This window comes from Dermacentor variabilis, chromosome 1 (genome assembly GCF_050947875.1).
Source record: "Dermacentor variabilis isolate Ectoservices chromosome 1, ASM5094787v1, whole genome shotgun sequence".
NCBI lineage: Eukaryota > Metazoa > Arthropoda > Arachnida > Ixodida > Ixodidae > Dermacentor > Dermacentor variabilis.
Genome location: NC_134568.1, coordinates 186,951,357 through 186,972,017, shown reverse-complemented (window position 1 = coordinate 186,972,017; position 20,661 = coordinate 186,951,357). Strand labels below are relative to the sequence as shown.

Sequence of the window (20,661 nt, the reverse complement as noted above, 5' to 3'; positions counted from 1 at the left end):
TTTTCTGGAGACCAGAGACCAAGTCTGGATGTGAAAGAGGAGGAAGAAAACTAGTCTTTCCACTTCAACACTGGGAGGCACAACTCCCACTTATTTTACTTCTTTAAAGGAGATTACTGACTTGCACTGGCAAGTGTTCACTTCAACAAACACCGAATGAAGCAAGCTTCCTGCGCATATTTCACCATTTATTGCATCACTTTCACAGTACGAGTGGAACTCCAATTTTCGTTATGCCACAACTTGCCCAATCTTGTGTTTTGCAGTAGGATTTTAGCAGTGCTATTAAGGCACTTACATATTCGTGAATAGTAGTAGAGAAAAAAAAGTAAGAAAACAGTGGCTCTTTGTGCATCGACTATGCATGCACCTGGTGCTCTCATGTCCATTTTTTCCGCTATCTGCTAAATCGTTCTAAACAAGAAAAGCTCATACACAATTATTTTGCAGAGTCAGACAACTAAACCAGTATCCTTGGTAAGCAAGGTTTATTTATTTGGTGACATTTTCTGTGGCCCTGCTATTGGGCTTTCTTTTCATCCTTTTCCGCTGTGCAGGTTCATTAAGAAGTGACAAGACAGTTTGACAATTTTAATCACTGAAAGACTTAGCGAAACCTTTTTTGGGTTGCTTTTCCTTGCTTTCAGACTCTGCACATTGCCTTTTAAGGCATGTTTTAAGTGTTTCTTTTTTTTATGGAGAGGGCATGTTAACATCTTTTACACCATGTCAATTATGTGGTGCCATAGTGCGTTCTTGGATGGAGTCTTGCCCTTTCATTCAGTAAAATATAATGTTTTTTGTGTCATAGGCCGTTTTACATTTGAGTATGAGTGTAGCATTTCACTAAGTTTTGCCTCTGTCACCCAAGCTTGCTACCCACTGTTGTTGACATGTGACACACATGTGACTTTTGTTCAATAAAAGGAAGTCTGTCACTTATCCTGTGCACTGGTTGTATTCTTGAATTACGATTTGTTGCCTATATTAGTTCTTTTGTTGTATCTCAGATTAGGAATGGCTATCAAAGTTGACATCATTTAATCATATTGCACACAATGTGGATGATATGTACTTGCAATATATGGCCATCATAAATAGAAGTTAATTCAAGAATAGTGCCTTTGCATGGTGGGGCAGCCATGAATTGTAGCTATAAGTTACCAGCACTGCAAGTAGCACTGTTTGTGCAGAATATAGTTCAACTCTACTACTTTCAAACATCATTGTTTTTATCTGCATTTGTATAGCTCCAGTTCCTGTGAACAACACGCATCTGGCAGAAGAGTGGCTTGCACCTGCAGTGGGGCCCAATAGCCAAATTTCTGCCCGTTGATGAGGACGGAAATTAATGAAGGTGTTCCTCAAGGCCTTCTAGCTTGTCATGAGTTTGGAGCAACGTGATGTATAGCACTTTTCTGATTGCATACTATAGGTTCAGCAGGTGTGGCCATGGTTGAAGTGCAGTGCAAGGTCAAGAAAACAGATATCTATGAGCAGCACACTGGTAAAGGAGACGCTGGGAAAACTAGTGGGAAGCCTGTTGAACATCTAATTGACCAAGTTGCTGGCTTCATCAGGCAAACTGTGATAAAGAGAAGGAAGTCATCAACACATCTGAAGGTTTTTGCGTATAGACACTGCTAAGGTTCTCAGGCACGTCTCTTGTAACACGCCAACAAATCTTAGTGCGCAGGCTATGCATGACCAACTACATACGCCTTCTGTTTGGACAAAGAACTGCTCATTGTAACTGATGAAGATGGAGTGGACAAAAAAAACGGCAGCTCCACTAATCTGGTTTCACTGGTATCAGCAGTGCTTTGTAAGCATGCATCGCCATACTCCCCACTGCCTTCTTGGTTGACATCAGCAAGGACCGGCTTGAGGCAAGGGGTAATAGACATCTTTACAAGCTAAAAATGCATGCATGCATGGAGAGCACGTTGTGTCCAAAAAGTAGGCACTTCACAGGGGCATTGGAGAAAAAACAGATTATTGACAGTGGCCAAAGGCAAGCTTATCTGCTGCTAAACACCCAACACTGTTGCCATGTGACACCTCTGAAACAATCTTTCTGAAAGAAGAAATCATCCTTGTGCATCCATAAAGAGGGCGGATAGGCAAAGCCCCTTCAGCAATGCGGCCAGCTTCAAAAGGCCCACTTGGCACATCCTGAATGCTTCCTTCTTAGACTTTGCTGGGTGCAAGCATTCTACTGTCCAAAAGTGGTCATTGAGAGCACTGTTGGTTTGGTGGCAATACAGTTCAGAAGCGATTGCAAGAAACCTTTCTTCCGAGTTGGTCTGGAGGCTCATGGTGCTCACAAAGCGACACCATGAGACAAGCAAGGTGACCGGATGCCTCCAAGCCCTTGTTCGTGTATCACACTGCTCTGTTAGTAACAACCATCAGATCTGAAACCAACAAGCTCAAGTTCAGCACTCGTGTGGTTACTGTGGAGGATCCATAATAGAAAGCACAAAACAGAAAACTGAAGGGAAAGGATAAGGCACCACTTAACACCTAGTATTGCTGCAGCCCACCCCCTTTTATTTTGTCTGGTCATGCTACATTTTTTTCTATATATAGGCATGAACTTATTCTGTGCACAGCTTATTGCAGAGAGCATAGGTGATGTTCCCAATCGGTGTCCGATTTTTATATACACTATATGCTGGCTCAAAGAGGCTCGAAACACTGCAATGGAAGCTTCTAATAGAAAAGGTGCCTGGAAGAAAAAAAAGCTGTGCTGCAACCATCTTGGCAACATCTTGTCCCCTTAATAAAAATTGTGCTTCCGTATAAACTTCAGCCCTCCAGTTTAGAGTAAAGTACCAGTGCACTTATGAAAAACGAATCAATTCTCAAAGAGCATGTGCAGTCCAGCCAGAAGCATAGGTATGAATCCGCATTGTGCTCCTGCATTGAAGGTGAATACTGCGTTACAAAATGACGAATGTGCCTTAGTAAGCTTCCCTGCAATATGAATTTGTAATGTACAAAGAATTGTCAATTAAGCTTACCAAGAGCACAGATGCACTTGCAAATTATATCACAATTGAAAATAATGAGCAAACCTATGTGCCCTTTCCACTATTAGTATGCTTTACTGCACAATGCTTATTTCCACCTCTGTATTGCGGTGTAGCAAGCTACGAAAGAAACGTTGCATAATTGAGCTTTTTAAGATTAACTTTTTTGCAATACACCTATGTTCTGCGGTGAAGCCTAAGCAATGTACTGCGTTGAAGCATACTAAAAGTGGAAAGGGGCCACTGTCACTGGACATAAAAAGAGTTCTTTAATTATACCCTATGATTATACACTCGCGCAACCGCCGCCTCTCAGGTCGCCTGAGTGGACACACTATGCTGGGTGATAGCGGCCCCCTCCCACTTTTAGTATCCTTTACCGCGTAACTAAAATGCACTGCGGCGAAGAAGCAGTACATTTGTATTGAGTGAATAAACAAATGCTTTTTACAACAGTACAGAAATAAACGCGCACCATGCATCAGTCTACCACATGGAAGAGCGTCGCAACAAAAGGTAGCTGATTCACACAGGCTGTGTAACCCACTTATCAGTCGTAAAGGCTATTCTGGGTAATTCATAATTTCACACACACAGAAATATGTTTATATGTTTACGTTCGTACTTCTTGCGTAATAAGACTTCCAGAACTTCCACAACAGGTAGTAATTTACAACACACAAACGAAAACAACAGATACATATGCCTTGTTTTCAACTCGGTCGTCATGCAAATGACATATAGCACGGAAAAACGTGAACATGCTGTGTGTTAGCATCGTAAACTTCATACTAGGCAAGGAGCACACCACAATCCCGCGACAGCCGCTAATGAGACCAAAACGGGAGCACATATCTGTGAACGTGCAAATGGAGACCCTAAGCCACTCTGCTCCTCCACCACCCCCCGCTGCACGGCTGAACCACTCGTTTCAAGCACAGCACACCTAACACACATTCAGCACTGAACAGTGGGCGGTCGACGCAGTCGCATTTACATGACTTGTAGCGAGCAGCACATCCCTCGATGTCCGTTAAGCAAAGTCGGACACGGCAACGCCACATCGCGGTTCGCAGAACTTCGCTGCCGAGGCGCTAGGCCACTTCGACATTTCAATTGTCAAGCAAGCACGGGTCACACAACGCAGATTCTCTACTGCCAGAGCTCACCGAGGCGAAAGCCGCACTGCCACACCACCACTACTCGCGGCTTTCCGCCAAGTAACGCAGAACCTACAACCAACACACAAGCAACGCACGTACAATCCGGCGTCGATAATTTATTCGTCACGGACTTCGTGCACTTTGACCTTTCTCTTACTAGCCAGCGAATCTTCTTAAGTTTCGACCCATGCCACGTACTCAACAATATCCGAAGCCGATTTCTAGAGCGTGAACTGACGGACGGCGCAGGTGTCATCAGTGGTACGTTGATGCAAAAACTATATGAGTACCAAAAAGACATGACGGTGAAATTGGCAAGGAATTTAACGAGGAAGTATGTGTATCCGTCAAATCTGGAGAAGATGAACGTGCTGCGAGCTGTGCAGGTATTCTCGCCCCCAGTGATCGCAGCGCTGGAGCACCTTCAATAAAACTGGCACAGTGACCGGGCTCTCTTTGTTTTCAAGGAGGCAAGCTCTTCAATTCACTTCATGACAGCGATGAAGAAATGGTTTGACATTCACGATACATCTTACAAAGGAAGTGGACAAAAGGTGCCGATTTCTGAAGAAGATGACGTTCGTTTGCTGTGCCTTGAAGGCGAATTTCCCAGCTACATAAAGAACATCCAGAACGTTTCACTTGCCACGGGAAAGGATGCCTTCACGAGTGAAACATTCCAAGCCCTACTATTCACGTCAAAGTCAACTGTGGAGACAGTGCGCTACCTGCTAAGGAGAGGTGTGAACTACGTGCTCACAAAAAAATTGAACAGTGAACCCATTGAAGCACTTTTCGGCAGGCTAAGATCGATGTGTGGTGGCAACGATATGCTGGACGCAAGAGCTGTTACGGCTGCACTGGATCATATCGTGAAAGAAAAAGTCTTACGTCCAAAAGACGTCAAGGTACTTGAAGTTGGCGTTCAGGAACTGGCTGCAACACTGTCGCCAGCTCTGTTAGAAGACCTCAAAAACGTGACAGAGGATTCTGCTGCTCCGACGCCCTCCGTAACATGCTCGGGCCTCGCATATGTAGGCGGTTATATTGCAAAGCTAATCGCTGAATTTGGATGCGATGCCTGCACTCTGCTTGTCACGACTAGTAATCGGAGTGATCCAGTTTTCAAGCTTCTGCAGGGCCAAGACAGAAGTGGGCTCTATTATCCAAAGCCAGAACTGTTAGCCCTTTTGGATAAAATAGTGATTTTCTTTGAAAAGGCTGTGGAGCAGTTGCCGCGGACAAATCTTCTTGGGGTGTTTCAAACAATACTCGAACCGCAGCTTGAAAGGTCGTGCCTACTCAGATGCCCAGAAGGGGTGGATAATAGCCATGCTAGAAGGTCGGCCTGCTTAATTGCTGAGAAATTCGTAAGAATACTCCTCATTAATTACACGAAAACGGTCACTGATAAAAATGATAAGTCATGTGCCTATGTGCACAAGCCTTCAAGGAAACATTTCAGGCTCTAAGGTTCCGTAAGTTAGAGTTACCCTAAACGGTACACTCCTAAAACGGTTGCACCCTTTGGAGTGTATATTTGTCCCACAACTATAATCGTCATCTGTACACTCCTAAAACGGTTGCACCCTTTGGGGTGTATATTTGTCCCACAACTATAATCGTCATCTGCCTTGCTTGCGTTTCCTTTCCTGAAAACTCGGCGCTCGCTACTTTCCTGTCGAGAATGCTGCGTCACACTGATAAGGCGCATGTCGTTCGTGACTGGAAAGTACCGGGCACGCAGCATTAAAGAAAGGAAACGCGGGCAGCACGGATGACGATTGTTGTGGGACAACATACGCCCCAAAGGGTGTAAATTTTTCTAAAAATGTAGGCATTGCCTACACTCTAAGAACAGTTTACACCCTTTGGCTTGCCCCTTCTGCCACACAAAAATAATCGTCATCTGCCTTGATGCGTTTCCTTTCTTTATCGCTGCAAGCCCGGAACTTTCCAGTGACGAACGGCACGCGCGTTATCAGAAGGGGCACTCCAAAGGGTGTAAACTGTTCTATGCTGATAACGCGCGTGCCATTCGTTAATGGAAAGTTCTGGGCTCTCAGCGATAAAGAAAGGAAACGCATCAAGGCAGATGACGATTATTTTTGTGTGGCAGAAGAGGCAAGCCAAAGGGTGTAAACTGTTCTTAGAGTGTACACTCTTAGGCAAAGCTACACCCTTTGGCTTGCCCCTTCTGCCACACAACGATAATCGTTATCTGCCTTGATGCGTTTCCTTTCTTTAACGCTGCGAGCCCGGAACTTTCCAGTAACGAACGGCACGCGCGTTATCAGCATAGAACAGTTTACACCCTTTGGAGTGCCCCTTCTGATAACGCGCGTGCCGTTCGTTACTGGAAGGTTCCGGGCTCGCAGCGTTAAAGAAAGGAAACGCATCAAGGCAGATACCGATTATTGTTGTGTGGCAGAAGGGGCAAGCCAAAGGGTGTAACTTTGTCTAAGAGTGTAGGTTGGTTGAGGCAACACTCTTAGAAAAATGTACACCCTTTGGGGTTTATTTTGTCCCACAACAATAATCGTCATCCGTCTTGCCCGCGTTTCCTTTCTCTAAAAGTACGGACACACTGGCGTCAAAACGCGCGCGGCACGCCGCCGGTGGCAAGAACGCCGCCGGTGGCAAGAACGCCGCGCGGCAGAGAGGCCACATCAGTTGTGCGCGCGGCGGCCGCCGCGGAGTCACGTGACAGCGCTGATCTCGCCTTGTCTCGAACTGCGCGAGCATAGGCGCGATATCGCGGTTGTCGCGCGCTTTTTCCTTGCTCGGTTAGCAGATACCAGCTCCTCGTCCCTGGTCATCTACCGCGCTGATCGCGTTGATTCCTGCAATGGCAGATGCAGACGACGATGTTCGGTACGGACAACTGGCGTCAAAACGCGCGCGGCATGCCGCCGGCGGCGCGCCGCGTGCCGCGAAACCTGCGCGGCGAGTCCGGTACTTCCCAGTCACGAACGGCGCCGCGTTATCAGTGTGACGCAGCATTCTCGACAGGAAAGTAGCGAGCGCCGAGTTTTCAGGAAAGGAAACGCAAGCAAGGCAGATGACGATTATTGTTGTGGGACAAATTTACACCCCAAAGGGTGCAACCGTTTTAAGAGTGAAGAGTGAACGCTCTTGAGAACCCCCGTAGACATTAGCGCCATGTACATTTCCCTCTGGGGTATTTATTTAGAAACTCTATGCATCCAACGGAAAGGCACTGGCGTCAAAATACGGTACCTTAGGTAAATTTCGTGCTCAATGTTTACTTAAGCAATTAACTCTTAAAACGGTGGCACCCTTTGGGGTGTATATTTGTGCCACAACAATTCACTCTTAGAATAATTTACACCCTTTGGGGCGTATCTTGTCCCACAACGATAATCGTCATCCGTGCTGACCGCGTTTCCTTTCTTTAATGCTGCGTGCCCGGTACTTTCCAGTCACGAACGACATGCGCCTTATCAGTGTGACGCAGCATTCTCGACAGGAAAGTAGCGAGCGCCGAGTTTTCAAGAAAGGAAACGCAAGCTAGGCAGATGACGATTATTGTTGTGGGACAAATATACACCCCAAAGGGTGCAACCGTTTTAAGAGTGTTAATAATCGTCATCTGCCTTGCTTGCGTTTCCTTTCCTGAAAACTCGACGCTCGCGACTTTCCTGTCGAGAATGCTGCGTCACACTGATAACGCGCATGTCGATCGTGACTGGGAAGTACCGGGCTCGCAGCATTAAAGAAAGGAAACGCGGGCAACGCGGATGACGATTATTGGGGGAACCCGCCGTGGTTGCTCAGTGGCTATGGTGTTCGGCTGCTGAGCACGAGGTCGCGGGATCGAATCCCGGCCACGGCGGCCGCATTTCGATGGGGGCGAAATGCGAAAACACCCGTGTGCTTAGATTTAGGTGCACGTTAAAGAACCCCGGGTGGTCAAAATTTCCCGAGTCCTCCACTACGGCGTGCCTCATAATCAGAAAGTGGTTTTGGCACGTAAAACCCCAAATATTATTATTATTACGATTATTGGTGTGGGACAAGATAAGCCCCAAAACGTGTAAATTTTTCTATGAGTGTTTGTAGCTGCTAACCAATTCGCATTTATTTTGTTTTATTCAACTGATAAGTCTAATAAACATGACAATTAGAAATTAAACCCGACTGCGCCGAAGATTGCAATGCGCTTTTTTTAAATTTTTGCTATCTTGAGGCTAGTAAATGTATTTTGAGGCCTATTAAAAGTGGACACTTTCCGATTTGGCGACCGATGACTCACACAGCCGAAATCAGATTAGCGAGGGAAAAAAAGCGCATCGCTGCAAGCAACCATGTTTGGCAGGCATCGCAAGGTCGGGCATCGTGCGGCGCAGAGGCAGCGGGAGTTTTTATCATTTTATTTGTCCCCTAGCTCTCTGTATGTGCCGACAATGGTCACATTTCACAGAACAGTAATATTGTTTTAAGTACGTTACCGCGTTTGCTATGCATACCACGGAAGTTGGCGTCAGTAACGTCCCCGCATTTTTAGTTAAGCTATGGAAGCTTGTCGAAGACGAGAAATGCAACGACCTGATCAGCTGGAGCTCGGTACGTCGCGCTTGTCCCTGTGGATGGGTTAGGGCTAGGCTAATGTGTACTTCATTTTAAAGCAGCATTGTTTAGCTTTTTCATGCTACCGTTTTATCTGGCATCTCGTAAAACCACCACAGCGCGGAGGCGCATTTGAGCGTCCCACACTCGATCCTTGTGAAAACGACTGTTGACACTTGCCGGCAATTGGACGGCGCTCGTAGTATACGCTCATGTAAATGTATCGTCGTCCTATGCACTGTAGTGATCACAGGAGTGCGTAATGACTTCGAGATGCCTTTGGCAGTTGAACGAACTCATCCACTTACGTTTAATCTCTACGTGCAGTAAATTGTTTTTCACGTCCCGCCTATTGCTTGGAGCACCGTAAACAGTGTTCCGATGATTGCACCTGTTATATAAATGTATGTTGTGCGGCTGCAGCTATCTGGCACTGCGACATAACTAGGCAGCGTCATCCGTTTTGGCCGTCGTTAACTGCTTTGCTTTCTCGCACTCTCAAATACGTGCCTTATTTTCTATCTCGAACGACCTTAGAGCTTCTTTTTTTTTTGCGTGTCGTTCATGCGGTTGGATTCACTTTCTCGCAATGTGGTTTTCCAATTCTTGGGACTACCTTTCTTTCCCCTACTCTTGCCCGTGTCCCGTGCAATGGGGGCTCGTTAAAGAACCCCAGGTGGTCAAAATCGGGAGCCCACGACTACGGGGTTCCTCATAATCAGGTCGTGATTTTGGCTCGTAAAACCCCACAATTGAATTTTTTTTCTTACCCTTAGCCTACTCTCTCCTTGCGTGCGTGCGTGTCCGAAATGTATTAATTACCGGCGTCTGCTTCCTTATTCAGAAATGTCGAACTTAGCAAGCCATGGCCGTTTCCTCGTAGAAAACCCTGGGGATTGACCGAATTTCAGTGCTTACTTCCTCCTCCTCCTCTCTTTTTAATAGACTGGACAGAGCTTCATCATACACAACCAGACGCAGTTTGCCAAGGAACTTCTGCCCCTATACTTCAAGCACAACAACATGGCAAGCTTGATCAGGCAGCTAAATATGTGTAAGTATCTGTTTTAAAAAGAATTCATCACTAATGGCACTGATAAAATTAACCAACTTTATCGATTCTTCCAGTTCTGAGCTCATTTGCTGTAACAGCCGCAGGTTCCCACTGTGGATATTGCCATTGTTCAGAACTTGTGGCTTCAAACCCATGATGGGGATTTGCCAAGCAGAAGGTGGTAATACCTTTACATAGCAAGAAAGAAATTAACAAAAAGAAAACATAAGGGAACATAATGAGCATGGAATAAGATTTCAATTGTTTGTGTTGATATTGGTGTGGCTTCACCCTTTAGAATGAACAGGCGCAAGGCCTGTATCCTAGCCGTGCTAAAAAAAATTAAAAGAATAACAGTGTGACAGAAGGAAAAAGAATGTGAGTGAAAAATAGAAACACCCTAAATTGTCACTGTCGATTGCACGGCCTAACTTCAGTTCATGGATCTCCACTCTCTATACTCCACCACTGATATAGCCTTTACTTCGTGGTAGACACTGCTATTGTGAATGTGTCCAGTGTACTATTGGTTTCCTCACGGGTAATTGCTTCCGTGGCAACTGGAAATCCCAGCGCTTGGGGTAACGTGATGCCTTCTGTGTGGGGCGGCGTGAGGCTCCTGCAGCCCAGGACCACATGATCCCCATTCTCTTCACCTTCTCCGCACTCCCGGCATCTCGCAGCCAGCATTTGCAGTTTTGGGTCATAGAGCTGTCGACAGCACACCTGTACAAGCCTCAAAGAGGAGACTGCTTCCATTACTGTTGTCATAGGTTTTTCACTGCAATGGTTGTTTTGTAGGTCCTGTGTAATTGCAGCATTCATTCAGAAAGTGTGGCGGACTGCCACAGCGCAGTTTCCTCTTCACTAAACCGGGCTCTCACTACCTTCGCCCACTTGCGTTCACTGTCTTTCTGCATGGGACAAGTGAAGAAGCCGAACTTTGGCTGAAGAGTCTAGAGGTGTCTACTCCACTGTGTTTCTACACGCTAAATGTTTGAATCCTTGAGTGTTTCTAAATCTGAAGGTAACAAGCTCGAATGCTCCTCCTCCAATACACTACATCTCCAGGCTTGGACTGGTGCCTAACACTGGCAAAAATGCTGGTGTTAGGCAGAGAACCAGTGGGGCTATGATAATCCAATTAGGAAGGCCCACTAAGCTTCAACAAAAGACACTCCCTCACCAGAACAGGAATGGGCCTCCCTGGTGCTGTATTTGGCCACTCCCTCGCAAATAACTCATTCGATCAACCAATGGCCCTCAGTGCCCAGCAGCTGCAGAGCACCTGACCAAGGCAGCGGTCAGACCTGTAATGCGGCAGAAGGTGCTAAGAATCTCTGGACCTGTACAGGCCACCAATGAAAACTGACCTTGGCAACATTTGACACCTGAACTCTCTCGAGTGAAGCTAGCTTAGCAGGCCTCTTTGAGGAACTATCAGGCATTGTTTGGGATATCATTGGCCTTAGTGTGGTTAGAACTGGTGAGGCTTATACAGTGCTGACAAATGACCACGTCCTCTGCTACAGAGGACTACCAGATAAGAAGCAGTACGGAGTAGGACTTATAATCCATAAGGACATAGCGGGCAACATTGACGAATTCTACAGCATTACTGAGAGGGTAGCAGTAGTCATAATAAAACTTAATAAGAGGTATAGGTTAAAGGTAGTACAAACCTACGCTCCAACCTCTAGTCATACCGAGATGATGAAGCAGATCAGTTTTATGAAGATGTTGAATTAGCGATGAGAAAAGTGCAAACTCGGTATACTGTAGTAATGGGCAACTTTAACACAAAAGTGGGGAAAAAGCAGGCTGATGAACAAGCAATTGGCAGCTACGGTGTAGATTCTAGGAACGATAGAGGAGAGATGCTAATAGAGTTTGCAGAAAGGAATAAGCTTCGAATAATGAACACCTTTTTCAGGAAGCATAGCGACAGAAAGGGGACCTGGAAAATCCCCTATGGTGAAACAAAAAATGAAATTGGTTTCATACTTTCTGCTGATCTCAGCATAGTGCAGGATGTAGAAGTGTTACGTGAGGTAAAGTGCAGTGATCGTAGGTTAGTGAGGTCTACGATTCACTTCAATTTGAAGAGAGAATAGAGTGAATTCTGAATTTGAAGAAGAGAGAGTAAAATTGGTCAAGAAGCAGGCCAACCTATACACAGTAAGGGTAAAAGCAGACCGATTCAGGCTGGTGCTTGCAAACAAATATGCAGCCTTAGAACACCGAGATGAAGATGACATTGAGGTAATTACTGAAACTGTAACTAGGCTGGCTTCAGAAGCACCAATTGAAGTGGGAGGTAACGCACCAAGGCAACCAATAGGTAAGCTCTCCAAAGCAACGAAGGACCTAATACAGAAATGACAAAGAATGAAAGTGTCCAGCTCAGGAGATCAGATAGAATTTGTGGAATTGTGAAAACTGATCAACAAGGAGAAAATAAGGGATATTTGAAATTATAACGTAAGAAGGACTGAGGAAACATTAAAAAATAGATGCAGCATGAAATCAGTGAGAAAAAAACTTGCCATAGGACAAGCCAAGATGTATGCACTGAAAGATAAGCACGGTAATAGTATCAGCAATTCTAAAGAAATAGTAAAAGCAGCGGAAGAATTCTATACTGACCTGTACAATACCGAGAGCAACCATGGTACCTCCATTTGAAGTAATGAACTGGTTACAGAGGCTCCTGTAACTAGCAATGAAGGTAGAAAGGTCTTGCGAGACATGAAACGAAAAGCAGCTGGAGTAGATGGAATAACAGTCAATTTAATCTAGATGGAGGAGATGTGATGCTTGAGAAGCTTGCGGCCCTTTATACAGAATGTCTCATGACTTTAAGGGTCCCAGAGAACTGGAACAATGCCATCATTATACTACTCTACAAAAAGGGAAACATTGAAGAATGAAAAGTTATAGGCCCATTACCTTACTTCCAGTATTGTATGAAATATTGACCAAGATGATTTCCAACAGAATAAGGGCAACACTTCAGTCAACCAAGAGAACAGGCTGGCTTCAGCAAAGGATAACTGTACAATGGATCACAACCATGTCATCAATCAGGTAATCGATAAATCTTCTGAGTACAGTCAGCCTCAGTCTATGGTTTTCATAGATTACGAAAAGGCATTTTATTCAGTAGAGATACCAGCAGTCATAGAGGCATTATATAATCAAGGAGTACAGGAGGCTTACATAAATATCTTGGCAAATATCTACAGAGCTATCTACAGCTATCTTAATTCTCCACAAGAAAAGTAGAAAGATACCTATAAAGAAAGGGGTCAGACAAGGGGACACAATCTCTCCAGTGCTATTCACTGCATGCGTGGAAAAAGTATTCAAGCTGTTAAACTGGGAAGGCTTAGAGGTAAGGATCAACGGCAGCCTTCTGTTTGCAGATGACATTGTCCTGTTCAGCAACACTGGGGATGAGTTGCACCAAATGGTTGAGGACCTTAACAGAGAGAGTGTAAGAGTGGGGTTGGAAGATTAATATGCAGAAAACAAAGATAATAATCAATAGCCTTGTAAAGGAACAAGAGTTGATCCCCATTCAGCCTCTAGATTCTGTAAAGGAATACGTTTACCTAGGTCAATTACTCACAGGGGACCCTGATCGTGAGAAGGAAATTTACAGAAGAATAAAAATGGGTTAAAGTGCATACAGCAGACATTGTCTGCTGGCAATTCTCAAGTACATACAGCAGACATTGTCTGCAGACTGGGAATTCTCAGGGATTTTGAGTAGTCAGGGAAAACTCAGAGAATTTGTGCCTCTATCAGAGAAAATTAGCTGTAATTTTATTTAAATGGTTGAAAGTCGCAGTAATGCTGGATCGAGTAACAGACGGGAATCGTAATGAATCATCTTAGACGTCCTGTTGTCGGCTGGAGGAGTTGCCAGTGTGCAGTCAATGACCAACTTTCCGGATTCCCGATAATTTGGACAGCTTCGCGGCACCACCACGTGCCCCATAGAGTCAATGTATCAGAACGTCTGAAATTTCGGATGCAAGAACTCTTCGGCGTCCGATTTTCCGGATGTTTTGCCACGACCGCAGGTCCAAAACGGCATTAACGCCACCATTGCTGCCATTTTGATTACCTCACCACCTCAAATCGCCGCTCTCGCACACAGATCCACTGGAAGTCGTAGCCACCACTGCGGCAACACGGCCTAGCTGCTTCGACGTTCGCTATGAAGCTTCTTGCCGTTGGGCGCTCTGTTTTTTATTGAAAGAATTCGCTTCTCTCAGCAATGGCATGGACTCCTCCTTTGCGGTCCTCGCGATTGGCTTAGAAGCTTGGAAAGCACAATGCGTTGCATAATGCCAGTTCCCGAAAGTCAGCTTCGCCTCTATACAGATATGTTACTTGGTGAAGCATACACAAAAGTATTGCAGTGAAGCATAACAAGCATGGGAAGGGGCTATTGCCATGGGACACAGTATGTATTCCTTAATTATACACGCGTGCACCCGGTATTTCCTGTCAGTACGAGCACCAATATGCCTAATACATGTACTGACAGGCTTTCAAAGCGTTTTCGATTGTGCCTGTGGCGGTTTGAGCCCTTAAGGGCAGTAAATGACATGCATTAATTTTTTTCCAACTGGCCAATTTTTCGGACGTTTTTGCGGCCCCTAAGAAGTTCAAAAACTCGGACGTGGACTGTGCAACTGACCTAGAAGATGCTTCAAATGGTCCGTGGGGCGAACGAGTGGCGGAAGGAATACAAGAACAGAGAGGACCAACGCATTGAGGAATGAATGGGGAAGGAAGCATGCTGCCGCCATTTTGAAAGAGCTTGAGCTCAAAAAACAAAGTGTTGGCTGTTGCCGAGATGCAAGTGTCCCTCATCCAAACCAAAATAAACTCTTTAAAGCAGTGAAACACCATACTGAGGCGTCGTGCGCGGGCTGAGAGTATGTCAGGACAGTTGAGGTTGACTTATGAGCTGTTGAGAGCCAATCTCAATTGTGACAAAGTTCGGGCCTCATACATCTGGGCTTGCTATCAGCTGATATGTCTAGCTTATATTCGAAAATATTTGCTTTTGTATGCATCTCCTTTTTTATTCGTGTTTGAGAATGTCCGACTCGATTTGCAAATTTTTTTCAAAGACATTTTATTTGCTGTGCATTTTACTAACCCCTCCCTTCTATTCTCTTTTTGAATAACATAAACACTACTCCTTAGTATTCAAATTGGATTAAGTCGTTTAAAAAAAAAATTTCATATGCTTACTAGAGAGTGACAGCATCGGGCGATATGGTTTCAGCTCGTCTTGACAAAAAACATAGTTCTGTATCACTCAGGGAATTTCGCAAAGACACTAAAAAAAAAAAGGCACTGGAAAACTCGGGGAATTTGTTACTGTCAACTTGGTAGACACCCTGGTAATATGTTGCTTGAATAGACGAATTAAAGCTTAGAGAAATAACAAAATACACAAACTGAATGTCTGAATGTTTTCATTTACTTCACATCGCAGCAAGAAAGATGTCCATTTCGTCTGCATGTTCCCATGTCGTGCAGTCGCGCGTGCAGAAACCAAAACTGTCATTTTCTACTGTGTTCCAGCACGGGATCGTGCTCTGTGATCCGCTCGTGTCTGCCTCAGTATTCGTGTAGCACTGACTTATACCATTAATCAGGTGCCCTTGTGCACAGCGCGCAATATCGTGCACTGTGTGAAATGAGAGAATCGCAGCAGCTCGCGCGTGCCGCCGTCAACGCAAAAAAACGACGCGGCGCACTTTTTCAAGTACTTCTTAAATAGCATTTGATTAATTTTAAGCTCGGAAAACGAGTAGTAAATAAACCAGCGCAAAAGCCATGCAGAGCTGCTCTTTCTTCTTTTGTCCCTTGCAGTGAGGCTAAAAAGTAGATGCACAGCACTGTAGGAGGCACAGGGTTATTTTGTTCTCGTGATCCGGCGTGTGCTGTAGCATTTCAATCATGAGAGCTCTACCAAACCAGTCATCGAAATACCCAAGTCTTTATTTGTACTGAGAATTGCATGTTTTCGAAGCACTGATTTTTGAGCGGGACTATTCTGATCGCGGAGGAAATCAGCTGTCACGCTTTGGTCATCTGGTCGGGGCCTCCTATTTTTTCTAAACTTGTATCCAACTGTAGGTGGTGTGATGAAATTAAGAAATTCGCAGGTGCTAGTTGGAACCGGTTGGCGCAGGACAGGGGTAATTGGAGATAGCAGAGAGAGGCCTTCGTCCTGCAGTGGATATAAAATAGGCTGATGATGAAAGTTTAGGTATTTAAACACCCGTCTGGCCCACCTCTCCTCGTTAATTAGCCTTAGACGACCATCAAATGAAATCTTAGTTGCTTCTCTAACTTTGAAAGAGGACTGGCCCATGTCACTCTGAATTGTTTCGATAGCGACATGCCCATGGCAACCCATAGCTATCCTCCCAACTTAGAGCCGACTGCATTTCATTCATCCTCGCATCTTGGCCGACAGGCTAACAGCATTACCAAAGGTGAGAAAGGGCACGTGTACTGGCTTCCAGAGTTTTCGAATCACCAAAGGGCAGCTGCAACCCCAAATACACCTTCTGTACAGCGATTTTCATGCTCTCTGAGCAGCCCATTTCACGTGGTCCTTGTGTTTCTCCACAACATTTTCTGATGCACAAAGTGTTGCACCAAGCTAACGGTATGGTCGTGGTAGGGTGGTACCATTGGGAGAAATGACAGGTGTGTCACCTTGAGAGCCGAGAACTACAGAACTGCAGACTCCTTGGCATTGAACTGCAGGCCCAGCCGAGAGAGGTGGACAGCAGCTGGAGTGATCAACCGCTGTGCATGCTTTACACTTTACACTTGGTTTACCCAGACATTTCTCCAGTCAGGCCGGGATATTGTACAATCAATGTGCTGTATGGGCCTCAATATTCACAAGAGCTTGGTCAAGCTCTTGTGAACAGTGAAGTTCGATACGCTTCACTTGGGGAGCCGGGGCTTTCAATGGAACAGTAAAGCCGGCGTTGCACGGGAGCCATGACAAAGTACTGTCAATGCTATGATGTGCCCTGTCAGCGTTCTGTTAGTCTGTTGCCACAGTGTAAAGAATAAAGTTGATGATTTTCACTTTTTTCTTCGTACCATCCAACCGACCATTGTTTTGGGAACAGAACCTTGGCTTGACCCGACTATCGCAAGCACTGAAGTATTTCTGGACACGTACGAGTGTTTTCATCGAGACCGCTGTGCACGTGGCGGAGGGGTGTTTATTGTTGCCCATAATAGTATCCCGAGCGTGCAAATGGAATTTCTGGATAATGAAACTGAATCGATTTTTTGTAACGTAAGGCTGCCGAATGAGAAAGAAATTGTTCTTGGGTCGCTTTATAGGCCTCCTGGTCCTTCTGTAGAACCACTAGTTCATTTATCCAATTTTCTTGAAACTATTAACAATGAATGCCTTGTTCTAGGGGGGGTACTTTAACCTTCTGGATATTCACTGGTCAGCTGGCGAACCAAGGGATACTGCTCGAGGGAGCCTATACTCAACTTTCTTTGATATTTCAGATCAGAACACTTTGTCAGTATGTGCACGAGCCATCGCACACTGACTGAGCAGGTCGTACTCAGCCTTTTGCTCTGTAACGTACCTGATGTTTTATACAATGTACGGTGTTGCCAGGTTTGAGCGATCACAACGTTCTAGCAGATTTATCAGTTCCGTATGTGAAGGTTGCAAAAACACCTAGTCGAAAGATTTATGCCTACAGCAGGACCAACTACGAGGTGATTAGCGCTGCTTTCGAGTCATTCTTTCCAACTTTCGATGCACTCGCAAATAATCTAGATATCGGACAACTGTGGAATACTTTCAAACTGAAAATGTTTGACCTACATGGAGCTTCTGTCGCATCACGAGTTATATCAAGTAGGTGAGCTCGAGACAAACCCTGGTTTAACAGAGTTATGTGCCCTTGTTCGACGACAGCGACGAGATTATCAAAGATACAAGGCATCTAATTCGCCAGAGCATTTTGCCTTGCTGAAAGCAATAAAAATTTAATTTAAATAAAAGTCCGACATCGCTAAGAACTTGTATTTTTTTTAATCTAGGAGAAAGACTTGTCAGGGATACCAAAGAATTTTGGAGGTATGTGAAGCGTAATGGCAAGGGCAACAGATCGATACCTGCTTTGAAGAATGAGGAAACAATTATTGATGATAAGGAGTCTAAAGTTGAAATTTTTAGCCGTTATTTTTCGTCTGTTTTTGCCGTCTAGCTCACGCACTGTCTGTTTTGAATTACCTGCCGAAATAGACCGCATGCCGGAAGTCACCTTTTGTGTCGATGGTATTCGTAAATTATTAAAAGATGTGAACCAGGCTAAGGTATGTGGCCCTGATGACATTCCTGCCGCTATCATACGAAATTGTGCGGACGCGTTATGCTTTTATTTCACCCGGTTGTTTCGGAAATCCCTCAATGAAATCGACATGCCTGATGATTGGAAATTAGCACAAGTCGTGCCCATACATAAGAGTGGGGTGCGTAACTCCGTTACAGAACTACAGGCCCATTTCCTTAACTAGTGTAACCTGCAAAATTATGGAGCATGTAATGTACAGTTGCGTTATGGCCCATTTATCTAAACATAATCTCCTAAGCCCCAGCCGACATGGTTTCAGGCGTGGTTTATCTTGCAATACACAGTTGGTAGAGTTTATTCATGATTTAGCCTCGGCAGTTGATAAGCAACAAGTTGTGGACTGAGTTTTCTTAGATTTCCATAAAGCATTTGATGTAGTCACACACAGTCTCCTACTCTCCAAATGAAAAGCTTATAACTTGGAGGGTAAAATAATAGCGTGGATTGCTGAATATTTGTCTTTGCGGAAACAGGCTGCTGTTCATTACGGTATATCTTCGCACTATGCATCAGTTACGTTGGGAGTTCCCCAAAGCTGTGTTGGAGCCACTATTATTTTTGTTGTATATTAATGATATTTCAACTGGTATATAGTCTTCAATCAGGATGTTTGCCGATGATTGTGTTGTTTATAGAGTCGTAGATGCCATTTCCGATTCACAAATCCTGAAAGTTGACTTAAATACTATAGCAGGCTGGTGTGTGCATTGGGATATGTCATTAAATATAGATGACTGTTCACGTCACCTTCACAAGAAAACGAGCTAATCATCCGTATAGGTATAGAATTCATGATTTAACTCTAAACATAAGCAAGGAAATGAAATATCTAGGTGTGTTTTTTACTTCTGATTTACGATGGAACAAGCATGTTAACTATATTGGAAATAAGGCAGCATCAGTTTTGGGATTCTTGCGGCGCAACTTTAGTCGCTTACCGAGTAACTTAAAAACGCAGTTGTATTTCAGTCATGTACGTTCAATACTTGAATATGGATGTGTTTGTTGGGACCCACACACATCTGAGCTTATAAATAAATTAGAAAAAAATCCAGAATAGGGCAGTTAGATTTGTTCTTGGTAACTATAGCCGGCAGCTTAGCATGACAGAAAGCAAACTTAAACTTAAATGGCAAAAGCTAAAGGATCGTAGAAGGCATATCAGATTAAAAATTTTCCACGATATTTATTATTCTGAAACAGGTATAAACCGTGAACAATATATCTAGGCACCACATTACATAGTGACTTGACCTCTGTTCGAAGGTCAGGGGAATTTTCTTGTAGGGGTGACGTCTTTCGTTATTCCTTATTTGTTAGAACTGTTTGAGATTGGAACAGCTTGCCAACGAGCATTGTTTACATCACAGAAAATGATGCTTTTTTCCACGCATTGAAATAATTTGTTCATGTATTTATTCAAGTTTGTAACTGTCACGGATCTCCTCCGGAGAACACTCTGGCCAAAAGAATGGACTAGGCGACAGGCGTACCCACACAGATGCACATTTAATACAACCCACGCGACAAGAATAGCAGCACACAAACCTAACAAAACTAACACACAAGATACAAAAACTATCAGTACACACGAACCGGTAACACTGCCACTAGCGTTCCATTGAGAGTGGTTGGCGTTCGTGCTTACGTCTGGTTCGGTGCGGATGTGGCGTGGTGTGGGTCCCGTAGCCGGCGTCGGAGTGGCGTTCGACGTTCGAGGACTGGCGTCGCTGGAGGCGTCGTTGGTTGCGTCGTACACGCTCCCGGTCCAAGCGCCCGTGGAGGTGTGGCCGATGATGTTGGCGTTGGGGCACCACCCGGAAGAGTGGTGACAGCGGTAGAGACACCCCTGGCCGTAGCAGGTGGTGGCGTCCTCCGTGGACTCCCCGGAACGGGCTCAGGAACGGCAGGAAGTCTGCGGTGCAAAGCCGTAGAACACGAGCACGCCGAAGCAGTAGCCGGCGTCGCTCTCTTCCGGTCGAACCGTCCCTCACCTGCCGAGTCTCCGCTGCTTTCTTCTCCCCCTGTGTCTCGCCCTTCCTCGCCCTTTTATAGCCTTCTTGTTAGTCCACGTAATCCTTCTCTTCGTCTTCTTCTCTTCTCCACCAATCGTCGCTTTCCATCTCACCGGATACTTCTCCACCAATCATCTCTTGTCACCTCACTGGAAACTTCTTCTTTATCTTCTTTCGTCTTCGGTTAATCCACGTCATTCTTAACGCCATCCTCGTCGTCTTCTTGAAACCTTTCTTCGTCTAGCATTTTATTTTATCTTCCCTCTTATATGTGACAGTAACCTCCCTGCTGTAATGCCCTACGGAGCGATGCAGGTAGCTAATAAATAAAGATAAAGCGCAAGCAGTGCTATCACCCACTCA

At 45.0% G+C, this 20,661-nt stretch overlaps 1 protein-coding gene across 4 annotated transcripts in view; it reads left to right on the top strand.

Annotated features, from left to right (window-relative positions):
• The first annotated feature begins 8,525 nt into the window (after positions 1 to 8,525).
• Positions 8,526 to 20,661, top strand: part of LOC142589719 (uncharacterized) — a 161,790-nt gene continuing 149,654 nt past the window's right edge. For all 4 annotated transcript variants that reach the window (XM_075701305.1, XM_075701287.1, XM_075701295.1 and 1 more), the window contains exons 1-2: positions 8,526 to 8,785; positions 9,734 to 9,842. In XM_075701305.1, coding sequence (XP_075557420.1) covers positions 8,681 to 8,785; positions 9,734 to 9,842 — 214 coding nt within the window. In that variant the 5' untranslated portion in view covers positions 8,526 to 8,680. The remainder of the gene's footprint in view (positions 8,786 to 9,733; positions 9,843 to 20,661) is intronic.